The sequence below is a fragment of the Archocentrus centrarchus genome, chromosome 13, assembly GCF_007364275.1.
Source record: "Archocentrus centrarchus isolate MPI-CPG fArcCen1 chromosome 13, fArcCen1, whole genome shotgun sequence".
Classification (NCBI taxonomy): domain Eukaryota; kingdom Metazoa; phylum Chordata; class Actinopteri; order Cichliformes; family Cichlidae; genus Archocentrus; species Archocentrus centrarchus.
The window spans coordinates 25,567,434-25,582,157 of NC_044358.1; the positions used below are offsets into that span (position 1 = coordinate 25,567,434).

The window sequence follows — 14,724 nt, forward strand, 5'->3', positions numbered from 1 at the left end:
GTAACTTGTTGCCTACCCAAAACTGAGAGCCTGGCTCCGTTGCTCTGGCGGGTCTCTCCACTGTACTTGTGCTTTGTGATGCAGCGGTAGGTGGAAAGAGCATCTTCCTTCTGCACTTCTGAGATATACAGAGTGCCAAATGAGGTCAGGAAGAATCGGTTGCCTGTGGAGAACAGCAGAACAGGAGCGGGTCAAAAAAGCTTCTATAACTTCTCATGATCCACAAAGGTGACCCTGTAGATACTATATGGATGAAGCATTGGGCCACACCTCTTAATTTTTAAAATCAGGTGTTTTCAGTCTCACTGCCACAGGTGTAAAAAATCAAGCATCTAGCCATGCAGTCTGCCTTTACAAACATTTTTGCGAAAGAACAGGCCATTCCAAAGATCTCACTCAATTCAAGTGCATCTGTAATAAGATGCCAATATTCCAACAAGTCAGTTTTGGGAAAATTCAAACACCAAGTTGTATTACTGAAGTTGTATTAGTGCAAAGTGGAAGTGTTTAGGAACCACAGCAACTCAGTCACAAAGTGGCAGACCATGTAAGTTACAGAGCGGGGTCACAGAGTACGGAGAAGAAAAGTGGATAACACTTGCCAACTTGATAACTACTGGGATCCAAACCTCCTCTGGCATAAACATCAGCCCCAAAACTGTGTGCCTGTAGCTTCCTTGCCATGGGTTTTCATGGCTGAGCATTTCTGTAATTGTAATGTGTAGGTTACCCAGTACTTTTGTCCATGTAGTGTATGTGTGGTGCTGAAGTGCTGGGGGTACCAGCTTCACCATCGTAAGACCTTCTTAAACACCGAGCACCACTTGCTAGAATAAAAAATCACAGTTTTAGAATATACATGTCCATCAAAAGACCCACCAAAGCACTTAGGTGAACACACCGGTTGCTTTTAACTGACTCTGTCCCATTCTTCTAGCAAGATGTACACGACAGAAAAGACATATGAGAGGAACGAGAAATGAGAGAGGGGAGTTATTGTAAGCGTTAATAATGATGTGTCGGTGTGTGTTATGGTAACAGAAGATTAGCGTCATTTTCATGTTGCATCAGTGACTGCTTGGGCTGGCTCTGATTTATCTACATGTCAATAGAGTGAGTATCTGCACATGTGTATATGTGAGAGAGAAGAAAAAGAGATGGAAGGAAAGGAGCTGAGGAGAGTGTATTTCAGTGTTTCATTCTTTCCGCTTCTCTGAGCCTTTTTGTATTCTCTTCCCCCCAAAGGGTTATTTTAGACAGTGTGCACTTCAGAGTTTGTAGTAGATTGCAGATTGTTGGTTATGTGAATGCTATTACAGTGTGCCTGTGTGCATGTGTGTGTGTGTCTGTGAGAACATGCTGGCTGTTGTTTGCCGTACACGATGTTTCAATGTCTCTTTGCAGTGTTGACAAGAGAGAGCTTGAGTAAAACGCAGGTGCATTGAATAGTTGAATACTGGAAATATGTGCCAAATATACAAACACTCACTTACTCACTCTCTCTCGCTCACACACACACACACACACACACACACACACACACACACACACAGCTCCAAGCAATAGGTCAGCACCTAGTCATAGCACATCTTTTTTTTTTCTTTTTTTGGAAACACTAGAGTGCTAGCAAATCAGTTGGTTGATGGAAAGCAGTACTGTAGTGTTAAAACTGTACAGCTACTTTTATTTATACTTAAAGTGTACAGTTTTTAATCAGGACTATAGCTAATAATCAGATTGCTGACTACAGTAGATGATTCAAATGAATTATTATTTCTTTATTTTGTCTGGCAAACTGTGACAAAGTTTGTATAACGATTACATGCACATGTTTAATGTGTATTAAATATCAATAACCAAATTTGTGTGTGGTTGTATCTGTGTGTGTGTGTGTGTGTGTGTGTGTGTGTGTGTGGTGTGTGTGTGTGTGTGTGTGTGTGTGTGTGTGTGTGTGTGTGTGTGCCCTGCCACAATGTGTGCAACAACAACAATCAATGCATTTTATGGCTGCACAGCTCCATCCAAAGGAGATTTATTAAAACAGTGAAGACTGGCCTGGCTTCCTGCCACACACAGACTAACAAGACTGAGATATGGAGGAGAGTCAAGGCTGCACTTCTTCACCGCAGTCACACCTTGGAATTAACCTTTGGCAATAAATACAGTCCATAAGGTCTTTGTGTTTGCACTTGTAAATCAATTATTTTTTGTTGTCTTAATTGTAACAAAGTTTTTAAAAACTTAAAGCAGTGCTAACAGACTTGTCAACAAACATTTTCATTCCATTTTCAAAGAATCAGATGACCTTTGAACTTTCTGGGTGTATTTGTTTTTAAATTGATTGGCTGTATTCACCTGGGTGAAAGCTGATCACAATGCCACATAGCCTTTCATTGCAACTCAATGCATTATTTGTGTTTTATGCAGAACAAATTGCTTGTGCTAACAAGGACTTTTTAATTCTGTGGGCCTCAGTTGCACAGGCCTAGAGACCAGACGGTGACCACTTGGCAGCCTCCGGTTGCTAGGGAAAAATGTGTATTCTCTGGCCAGTTGGGGAGTGGTTGCTGACTATTGCTAGGTCAAATCAATTGCAAAGAGAGTACTGCACCAAAAACTACTGTGCAATGCTTTTGTCATTAGCAGATTGCTGTGGTCGCCTTTAGCTTGCATGGCAGATACTGACTTGTCTACAAAAACTATGGCGGACTACAGCTATCTGCTAATAACCGCAGCAATTGCAAAGAGGTGCATTGCACAACTCTTTACAAACAATTTCATCTAGCAACTGCCAGCAACTTCAACCAACCACTTGACAACCAGTCAGGGAATATGCATTTTTCCCTAACAACTGGTGGTTGCCAGGGTGGTCGCTGATTTTTTAAACCCATTTTTTAAATCAAATGAAACACCATCATAATAGTTGTTTTGTTTACCCATTTTCTTAACCAGAGTCAAAAAGGCCACTAGAAGCAAGTGATAATGGGCAAGAGATATTCTGGAGAGGGCGTGATCTATCACAGGGCTTACACAGAGAAAGATAACCATTCATATTCACAGCCAATTTAGAATCACCAATTAACCTAACATTCACATCTTTAGACTTGACTTAGCTGTTAAGTCATTTTGGCTGATCAACTAATCAACTACTAAAGAACAGGATTTAATGCATTTTGAACTAACTGTAGAAGAGGCATTACAAAATCTTTGTGTGTGTCTGTAACTAGGCTGTCAGATTTCTGAATATGCATACACACAGCAGTGTCATCTTGTGCATCTGCATGGATATATGAAAGTTCACACACGCGTGTTTTCATCTGAGTCAGACTGTTGTGCTGAGTGCTAAGCGACGTAAGCTGTAATTTCCAAGCCTGCCCTTTGTTCCAACCTAGGTATTAAGCCTTACAGGATATATGCACTTGGTGAGTAGAACCCTGTATAACACACTGCTACACCCTGTCACAACATGCCTGGAGAGAGAAAGACAGACCAGAGGGGGGGATGGGAGGAAGAGTGGTGGTAGAGTAAGAAGTGGCTAAGAGTGGAGGAAAGGAAGTGATGCAGGGGGACCTTAATGAAAAGGAGCTGGTCACTGCTGGCTTGTGAAGGAAACTTACGCCAGCCTTTCTCACTGTTTTTCTATTCTCTTCTCTTATCTTGTGTTTCTCTTGCTTGTTCAGACTACAATCAGGATACAAGGGGGAAAAAATGCATCCTTCATCCATTTCTATGCATAACCTGCTTGATTTATTCTATAATAAATGTATCATGCTTTACAGAATTATACAAATTTTCTTTCAGCTTTCTTTTACATCACAGAAAGCAGCTGTGGAAAAGTAGTCCCCAAGCCAAAATATATTCATCCAAAATGATTATCGAAAAAACAAACTAGAAATTCCATATAATTTACCTTTTATACTAACTATAGATTGTTTGGCAATACTGATGAGCAATATTGTGCACATGGTGTACACATGGTTTCTATTTGTTTATTAATATGCAGAAATTTGCTTTGCTTTAAAACCATTTAGAAAGCAACAAGCGTTGACTTTAAATACAAAAAACCTTGTAAAAGTTGCCCAAGGACACATACAGAATACTAACAGATGTTTTTTTTGAGAAGCCTGATTTACCTCTAAATCAAATTAACTGTTCAGTTTCAGCATGCACAGTTTCATAAATACATAAATTCATAAATACATACATACATTTCATAAATAAAGTGCAGTGGTATAATAGATTAAAGGTGGACCACTGAATAAAAATTGAGGTAATCATTCAGTGCACATCTGATTTGTTTTTTTTGTTTTTTTTTTAGGCAACCTGCATGTACAGATCTCCTTTTCTCAATTGTATTCAGTCATGGTCAGCTATTTTGTGATACATGGTAGACATGTGGTGCTCCAATTCTCTGATTTTAGAGTTTATCCTGTGTATAAAATTAAGTTAAACACTGAATAATAAAATCATCATGTTCTATTTTCCCCTGACTACTGGTATTTAAATTCTAGTCACTCTCTGCTTCCCTGCTCTCTGTAGAGATGTGACACACCTAAAACAGTGAAGAGGGTGCAAGCAGCGATGGCAAAAGGCTGTGGAGTAGAGGAAGGGTCTGGACCTACAGGGAGGGAAGACGGCAGATGGAGATTGATGGAGGGAGAGATAGGGAGATAAAGAGAAACATGCCGCTGGGAGTGACAGAGGAGGGAGTGAGAGTGAGAGGGATGAGGGGCCTACAGGCCTGAGAGCCATACATGGGTAAAAACAATTCTTCTGCGTCTTTCTCCATCCTCCTTTCTCTCTCTCTCTCCTTGCAAGCCTCTCCTTGTGGGAGAGGAGATCAATTCTCGTCTAGTCTGCCTACGCCTCCAGGAGTTTGTTGATGTTGTTTTTGAGTGCGTGTTTGTATGTGCTTCTGTGTCTGTATTTTTTTTTTTTTTTTTGCTGTAGGAAGCAGGAAGAGAATTTTGAGGTCTATCCTACACCCACGGGAGGCGCAAAATCCTCTCACTTCCTCCTTATTTTCCAACCTTTTCTTCCCCCCTTTTTTTGCTCCTTTTTTCTTTTTGTCTTCTGCATGGCATCTATTCTCCATTCCCAGTCTCTCTTCCACTCATTTCCCCTCTGCCCTCTACCTCTTTTTGTCTCCCGCCTCCCCCCCCCCCCCCCCCACCCCCCCCCCCCCCCCCTCTTATTCTGTGCTCTTCTTCCCTCTCTTTCAGGGGGGTCTGTAAGTAATGGAATCAGTTCAGCTGATCAGCCTGAGGCACCAAGTCAAACCAAGTGCAGAAGCTGCTGCAAGATCTCTGTGTGAGTGTATGCGCACGTATGCCAGAAATTCCACAGACAGACACATACATGCAAATAACGAGGCGGGGAGACGGGAAGGGGAGGCACTGAAAAAAGGATTAGGGAGCCCTGGAGCATCACTTGTCTTCCCCAAAGTTCCCCCAGAGAGAGGACACTCTTCTTTAAGATATAGAGAAAGGGGAGAGGAGTTGGAGGCAAACGATGAAGGGATGTAGGAAAGGTAGAGTTAAATATATTCCAGTAGTATATGGTTGCCATTTTCGACAAATTATTGTCAAATAGTGGAGGAAGGAATGGCAACATGAGAGCAGTGAGGAAAAAAAAAAGATAATGTTAATGTAGTGATGCTGTAGCCACAAGGGAGGCTCGGAGAAGGAGACGAACAGATCAGACATGAAAAAAAAGATAAATAAGGTAACTAAGAAAAGATATACATATTTTGAGATGTTGACTAGACCACAGAGATAAGGAAAAAGACAGAAATAGATAAAACGGTTGAGGGGAGAAAAAAAATGTGACTCGGAGAGACAGAGCGAGAGAGGAAATGGCGTAAGTAAGGGGGGTTGTTCTTGGTGCTGCCATGCAAATGAAAGCAGCGCTGCAGCAATGCTAACTAACAGCAATTCACACTGTTGGACTCATCACTTATTAATGCTCCATGGCTCCCCCCTCCCTCTCATCTCTTTCTCGCTCCCTCTCTTTACCCATTCCCCTGTCCCCTGCTCTCGCCAGGATCTCTCTTTTTTGTTCGCTCTCTCTCGCTCGCTGTTGCTAGGGCCCGTGCACTCACGTGATAACAGCTGGGTAGGGGGCGCTGCGATAGCACACAGCGACGTGTGCGAGTGTGTGTTTTGCGTGCACGTCTGCGGATGTGTGTGTGTGTGTGTGTGTGTGTGTGTGTGTGTGTGTGTGTGTGTGTGTGTGTGTGTGTGTGTGTGTGCGTGCGGGCACACTACCCTTCATTAGAGGTAAAAACGAAATCAGCCATTTAAATGATGGCAAACGAGATCAGAGGAGAGGAAAGGAACTGCTGAATGGATCTGTAATTGATACAAAAGTCTGGGCTATAGGCCACAGAGGAGTTCACCACATTTCTCTATGAATCTTGTCACTTTATTTTTTTTTAGTCTGGACTAGTTAACAAAAACACTGATAATTTTAAGGTTTGCCTTTCAGATTTCGGGGGGGGGGGGGGGGGGGGGGGGCTAAATGGGCTGCAGGTTTGGTACAATACAGGCCGGTAGTTGCACAAATGGAGTTCTCACAAATGCACAGACACACACAGAGCGAGAGACACTCACAATCTGTCTAATAGGCTACACTTTCTTACTCCCACTGTCTCACAATCCACATTTGCAAAGTGCACTCTACAAAATGTGAGTGTGTGTTTGTGCTGAGCATCCTCAGTACAGCATGTCGCAGCGATGAACAGACAGTGGAGTACACCTACACATTCCTTATTTATTCACCTCCTCCTGATTTACCTTTTCATTTCTGTCTTCCTTCCCTTTTCCACTCTCTCCATCCACCCTGCATTGTTACAATGCTACTTTTAATGGGTAGTACACACATAAGCTGCCCCGTATTCTGCATTGAAAATGATAGATGTCTATTTTATGTGTACGTGTTGTCATAGACAGGGTTTAAGTGTGCGTTTTAGAATGTTTGTATGTCAGAAGAAGGATGAAATTGCAGCTATAAACATGTATTTGGACAATGAAACGATTTTTTGTAATTTTGTCACTGTACACCACCACTGTGGATTTTAAATCAAATAATCGAGATATGATTGAAGTGCAGACTTTCAGCTTTAAAGGGTTTAACAAAAGTATTGCATGCATTTTTATACACAGTCCATCATTTTCAAAGACATGCTAACGTCATTTTATATATAAGGACTGTTTTTAATACTTGGATGATAATCTGTTGCAGTCAAAGTCTAGAACCCATAGACATCACAAAATTCTGTGTTTCCTTACCTGAGCTGCTCTGCTAAGCTTTTAATGCAGCCACCTTCATTTGACACTTGTTTGTGAGTCTTTTTGCATCCTTTTTTGTATTTAATAACTTAGTATGCTCTTTTGAGTTGAGATCAAATGATTGGCTTGGTCATTGAAGAATATCTCATTTCTTTGCCTTGAGAAACTCTTGGGTTGCTTTGGGTCATTATCCATCTGTACAGTGAAGCACTGTTCTATCATTTTTGCAGCATTTGGGTGATTCTGAGCAGAGAGTATAGCCCTGTACACTTCACAATTTATCTGCTACTTCTATCAGCAGTCACATCAATAAACACTGGTGACCTGGTTCCACTGGCAGCCACACATGCCCATGCCATAACATTCCATCTTCTCCATGATGAGATGTGAAGTGGTGGTACAAGTTGTACAAGTCAATGTTGATTTTTTGTTTTGTTTTGTTGTGCAGAAACTATGTAGGCTCAATTTCGATGTTTTCTAATAAAGTCTAATCAGGCCTCCCTGCACCTTGTTGCAAATCCTCTGTTTTTGCTTTCATCAATGTGTCCCCTGATTGTAGACTTTGACAAGGACATGCCTACCTCCTGGAGTGAGTTCTTGTCTTGGTTAACTGATGTGAAGAGGTTTTCTTAACCAAGGAAAGAATTACGTATATGATCATCCACTTTTGTTGTGTCTGTAGTCTTTAAGGCCTTTTAAGGTTTCAGTCAGTGACTTCATTCTTTTTAAGAATGTACCAGATTGTTGACTTGGCCACTTCTTCAGTTTTTATGGTCTCGCTGATAGTTTTCTTTTTCAGCCTAATCATGCTCTCTTTCACTTGCATCAACAACTCTTTGGACCTCATATTTAGAATAACTGAACAGCTACCAAATGAAAGTTCAACACTTGGAATCAGCTCCATATATTTTTATGTGCTTAATTTTCATGGAAGAAAAAGAGAAGAGATCTTGCTTTACCCTGAAACTGCAGTTCAGACAACTGCCCAATTACTCATGGGCCTGAAAATGGGGGACTATACAGTACATAAAAATGGCTGTAGTTCTGGAATACATTGAACCCAGTACCACTGTTAAGAGATAGTGGATTACTTCATTTGGTTTGATGTTGTTTAGTCCCAAATGTCTTACTTGGAGGAGATGTTCTTCAGTCATCTCCAAACAGAAGTGCAAAAGTAAATATTCATAAGTGTTGTGATATAGGAGCATAAAAGCATGCAAAGGCTAAAGCTACAGCTGCCCTTCTCAGCTTTCCATTAAACCTGTGATTTAGTAAGCAGATGTTTCTGTTCCTTTCAAACTCTGAACTATATGTTTGTGGTACAATGGAGTCAAAGCATGTCTGATGATGCTGAAATGGGTTATGATTAAGGTGTTGTGGTTTTTTTTTTCACATTGTGCACCCTTCAGTATTCAAACAGTGCTGTGTGTAGGCATTTTTTAACAAGCTAGAAAACCTGCCAGTTTACCTATACACAAATCAGTGCACATGGTGCCGTCAAGAAAAAAATATTCAGGCACTACAGGAGATCAGCACCATGCATAGTTACATTTTCAAATGCCCAGGAGCACCATGGACAGCTCTGTTGCTAGAGACCAAAATAGGAAAAGGCTTCTTATGTAAAGTCCTTTGGGTCCCTGTAGTATGACGGTTGGCACCATAAAACTGTGTTTTCCTTGGATAATGCTATCTATGGTGGATACTGTGGCAGAGTAATACAATAATAATGTAGCATATGGTCTATTGCTACAGCCCAGTCCATCTCTAGTCACTCAACTCCTGACCACATGATTCTTTTATCATCTATCCATATTAGAATGATCAAGAATCACCATTTCATCCCTACATATACGTGTCTATGTGAATGTTGCACATACTGAGAGGTCTGTTCAAATGTCAAATATTTTTAGGTCTTAAATAATACAAGCCTGAGGAGGAAAAGTCTGAAAATCATTGGTTTCTGGAACCTGCTGTGCTAATCCTTAATTAATCAAGCTATCTCAGCTGATAAACACCATTTTAAAGAACAAGCACTACACTACACCAAAAAACAGCATTAATTTGTATAACAAAGTATCAAATTATGCCAAGATGCCTGCCTGACAAAATTATATACATTTAGGTAAAGCATTTTAACAGGCTATGAGAATGAAAGGAGTCAGCCCTGATCCCTCCCTCCTCCTCCTTCTCGCTCTCCCACTCTTTCCCCTGGCTAATTTATTTGATAATTACCAAGGGCCCATTATGGCTGATTTCAAGGAGGCACTGGGAAGGCCTACTAAAAGCTATTTCATTTGAGCTGTTCATACTGTATCTAAGCTTCCACTTTACACACACACACACACACACACACACACACACACACACACACACACACACACACACACACACACACACACACACAAACACACACACACACACACACACAGAACCGTTATTGACATAATGTATTTCCCTGCCCGTTATACCTAACCATAAACATAACTTAACCAAACCCAAGAACCCTCAGACAGCCCTTTGAAGATGAGAGAAAATATATCCATCCATTATCTTCCACTTACTGTATCCAATTCAGGGTCACAGAAGACTGGAGTCTGTCCTAGTTGTCAGAGGGCAAGAGGCAGGGTACACCCTGGACAGGATGCCAATCCCTCACAGGGCAAACACAGAGAGACAACCACTTACACTCACATCTATTGGCCAATTTAGAATTGCCAGTTGACCCATGCATGTCTTTGGGAGGAAGCTAGAATAACCTGTGCAAGCACAGGAAGAACATGTAGAACTCCATACAGAAAGGCTCAAGGGGATTTGAACCCAGGACCTTTGTGCTGTGAGCACAAAGGGCTGGTTATTTTCTACAGTAACCAGCTGCCTGATTAGAAAATAATAGAAAATAAAGACCACCAAAATGTCTTCATTTTCTACAAATGTCTTCACTCTGTGAAATAAACACACACACACACAGAGTATAAAACATGATTTGTACGACTATGAGTCAGTTCAGACTGAACATAGAATTACCATCCTGACCCCTCTTTCACTCACATTTAAAAGCATAATGTGGCAGCTCCACCAGCCACCCTTCAGTGTTAGTATTTTTTTTTTAGTTAGTTATTTTTTTACACAAACATACTTAAACAATAACATGGCACATAGTCTTGTTTTGAAATTGCCATTATTTAAGATAGTTGTTTTATAATATGTGTGTACACATTTAGAATCAGCTCTCTTATATTTTATTTATTTTTATTTTTTAAATTTGCGAATAATACTTGTGTTTCCCCTGCACTCCAAAGAACTGGTTAGCCTGGTGAAAGGGCTTTTTATACAAGACAAGCAGGAAATGGAACAATCCAACTTTTTTAAAATTTGATCAGAGGTGAGAAGTAACGAAGTACAAATCCTTAGTTAGATTTTTCAGGTATCTGTACTTTGAGTATTTATTTTTCTGACAACCTTTTCACTTTTACTCCCTACAGCTTTACACAAATATCTGCACTTTCTACTGCTTACATTTTCAACTCGTTACTTTAGGTTTAACGCGTCAGAGAAGTTTTCATTTCCGATCACAGCGCCTTCAAACATCAAGGCGATCTGAGCCTAAACGGAAGAATAACAGAAGGGACAATCGTATCGGTGTATCTATCCCCAGGGCTTATCACATAAAAAGACATGAAAAAGGGAAAACCATGTAATTCATGCATCAGTTATACCGCTGTACTCAGGGCTAACAGCGGGTCGGACCGAGTGCAGCTGTCCGTAAGTTGTGGTCGTGGTACTTCAGCATTTAGCTAGTGCTACTGAAGAGGAGTGAAGATTAATGTGTTGTAACGTGTTGTGGCAGCTAATTTCAAATGCAACCTTTCTATCAGCTCAACAAATATCAGCAAACACACAAACTGTTTGCGTGCAGTTTGTTACACAGCGAGTCTGTTAGCTAAAGGTCCAGCTGCCCTATTTCCAGGAAGGGAAAAGAGAAAGAGAACTTCACAGAGATGGAGAAAGAGGTAAGAAAGAGAACAGGAGAAGAAGAGGAGAGGTTATATTTAAAGGTAAGGACTGGTCATCCATCCATCCATCCATTCTCTTCCACTTATCCGGGGCCGGGTCGTGGGGGCAGGAGCCTAAGCAGAGAAGCCCAGGCTTCCCTCTCCCCAGCCACCTCCTCTAGGTCATCCGGGGGGACCCCAAGGCGTTCCCAGGCCAGCTGAGAGATATAATCTCTCCAGCGTGTCCTGGGTCTACTACGGGGCCTCCTCCCGGTGGAACATGCCCGGAACACCTCACCCAAGAGGCGGCCAAGAGGCATCCTAATCAGATGCCCGAGCCACCTCAGCTGGCTCCTTTCGATGTGGAGGAGCAGCAGCTGTACTCTGAGCCCCTCCCGGATGGCCGCACTCCTCACCTTATCTCTAAGGGAGAGGCCAACCACCCTTCGAAGGAAACTCATTTCTGCCGCTTGTATTCGCGATCTTATTCTTTCGGTCACTACCCAAAGCTCGTGACCATAGGTGAGGGTAGGAATGTAGATCAACCGGTAAATCAAGAGCTTCGCTTTTACACTAAGCTTCCTCTTCACCACGACAGACGTCCGCATCACCACGACAGACGTCCGCATCACTGCAGAAGAAGCCCCGTTCCGTCTGTCGATCTCCCGCTCCCTTCTCCCATCACTCGTGAACAAGACCCCGAGATACTTGAACTCCTCTTGGGGCAAGAACTCGTTCCTGAGCCGGAGAGGGCACTCCACCCTTTTCCGGCTGAGGACCATGGCCTCAGACTTAGAGGTGCTGATTCTCATGCCGGCCACTTCACACTCGTCTGCGAACCGTTCCACTGCGAGCTGGAGGCCACCCCCTGATGAAGCTAGCAGGACTGCATCATCTGCAAAAAGCAGAGATGAGACTCTGAGGCCACCAAGGAAGAAGCCTTCCGCCACCTGGCTACGCCTAGAAATTCTGTCCATAAAAATTATGAACAGAAACGGTGACAAAGGGCAGCCCTGACGGAGTCCAACACCCACAGGAAACGAATCCGACTTATTACCGGCTACACGGACCAAGCTCTCACTGCGGTTGTACAGAGATTGAATGGCCCGCAACAACAGGCCAGACACCCCATACTCCCACAGGACCTCCCAAAGGATACCCCGAGGGACACGGTCGAATGCCTTCTCCAAGTCCACAAAGCACATGTAGACTGGTTGGGCAAACTCCCACGCACACTCGAATATCCTTGAGAGGATAAAGAGCTGGTCCAGCGTTCCGCGACCAGGACGAAAACCGCATTGTTCCCCCTGAATCCAAGGTTCGACTAACAGACGGACCCTCCTTTCCAGCACCCTGGCATAGACCTTACCAGGGAGGCTGAGGAGTGTGATCCCCCGAAAGTTGGAGCACAAAGTTAGAGCACGAAGTTGGAGCACTCTGGTGTCTCTCTTGAGAGAGAGATACCTGCTAGGACTGCTCATTGAATGGAAATTTAAAGTTTTTTTTTTTTGTCTTTTTTTTTTTGTTTGTTTGTTTTTAATCAGATCTCGGATCTGTATATGATGTAAGTTGAGTTTTTTCATGTTGTGAAACGTACTGCAAAACAAACTGAGGTATTCTAACTAGCATGGAAATACTGCAGTTTAGTGTAGGATAAAGAGGTTAGCTTGCTATACTGTGGTGAATTTAAAGTAGAGCTCTGTGTTGGACTGGTGAAGAGCAGAGATGAGTTTGAATTTAAGCATATGAAGCTTAGATTCATTCATTCCTTTATACTTGAATTCAGCTGTGTAAATCCAGGCAGAGCAGTAAACCTCAGAGCATCAGCAGCTGATCACAGCGTGCACACAGGAAGAAAAGAAAAACTACTAGAGCTCACAGTAGAAAGTATTGTGGGCTGGGACACTTTTCCCAGCGTTGAGCTACAACAACAGATCTTAGGGTCCCCCCACTTGCTAAATCCCACTGTAACCTCTGACTGTACTCATTTTTTTGTTTAGGTGATGAGGCAGAGTCACCCTCAACAATGTAGTTGACAGCAAATAGAGGAGGGTTTTTTTTTAAATTATCTTTCTTTTTCTCTGCTCATGTTTTACATAAAAAATGTTCAAGTGCATTCATTCATTCATTCATGAGTGCGTTCATTAGAATTAGAATTTGAAATTAAGTTTGTATTCTCGTGTGATAATATTGTTTTATTATTACATAAATATAGCACAAGGTTCAGTTAGCGTTGCACAAAAATAGCTGGTAGAAATGTGCTCCAAAGAGCTACTTTTACTTTCTTACTTTGAGTAGATTTCAGAGCCTGTACCTTTTCACTTTTACTTGAGTTGAGTTGGTAAAAGTTGATATAGTATTCATCTTTTACTGGAGTATTTTTTTAACACAAATATTTGTACTTCTACTTAAGTACAGAATATCCATACTTTTGCCACCTCTGTATTTGATCATATATATTAAGTTAATCTTGGTTCATAAAAAAATATTTGCTGACGTATTTGCAATGTGACTGCGAATGGTGAGACATTGTGGCCTGCCGGAAGCATCCATTCACAGGAGAACCCTGAACTGAACATTATCTATTGGAATCCAGATAAGATGCACCCAAAAACAGGTAGCAATGAGTGAAACCAGAACTTTGAACATTAAACAAAAACTCATTCATTTATTTTATTTCACAAGCACTATACATTGTCTTTGCTGAATGGTAAGGTAATAAACCACCACTTCATCTCTTCAGTAATTTCTGGTGACCAGTTAGGTTCAATTATTTGTAGTACTGGACATAGTAGATGTCTAGTGCTTGAGCTTATGCTGGTCCACATTAAGGGTGCTGCACTGACTTATATTATATAAGGATTATTCAGATTTTCTATTTTTATCATTTGTACAAGTTTTCCCCCTTTCTTGTCTTTGATAGGTTAGTCTATGTCTATTTATACCCCTGTGTGCTAATTTTTAATTAGGTTAGTAATGTTAACCTTAGTTGTGTTTTTGTTTAGCTGACCTCATTTTGATTGGGTCCTGTTTAGTTGCTACTTTTTGAATTTCCTTACACAATTTTGGATTTTTATGAATATTGTTACAATTTTTCATTCAGTTAAAATCAAAAAATTAATTTTCACATCTTTGTCCTTGCGCTTTCCTGCTTGGTCGCTGACACACAAAAATTCACGTTTGTATTTACGCATGTGCACATAAGCATGCCAGTTTTCTGGCGAGCAGAGGCGAAAAAAGACAGGATTCTAATAAAAATGTTCTCATCCTCCTAAATCCACTCCTGCCCTCTTCCCCTACCTGCCATATTAACACACCCATTACAAGGGCAGATAAATGAAAATGAACAGCGCTGTGGTGTGATTCCCTTAGTGTCAAATCAATAATGCTCCCCTCCCCTCTGTTCCATTCCCGCCTTCCAACCCACCCTTTTCCCCTTCATC

General features: G+C 41.6%; 1 protein-coding gene across 1 annotated transcript in view; it reads right to left on the bottom strand.

The window, feature by feature from the left end:
- Positions 1 to 14,724, bottom strand: part of dscaml1 (Down syndrome cell adhesion molecule like 1) — a 99,423-nt gene that overhangs the window by 34,779 nt on the left and 49,920 nt on the right. The window contains 1 exon segment of the mRNA XM_030744286.1: positions 17 to 163. Within this exon segment, the coding sequence (XP_030600146.1) occupies positions 17 to 163 (147 nt within the window).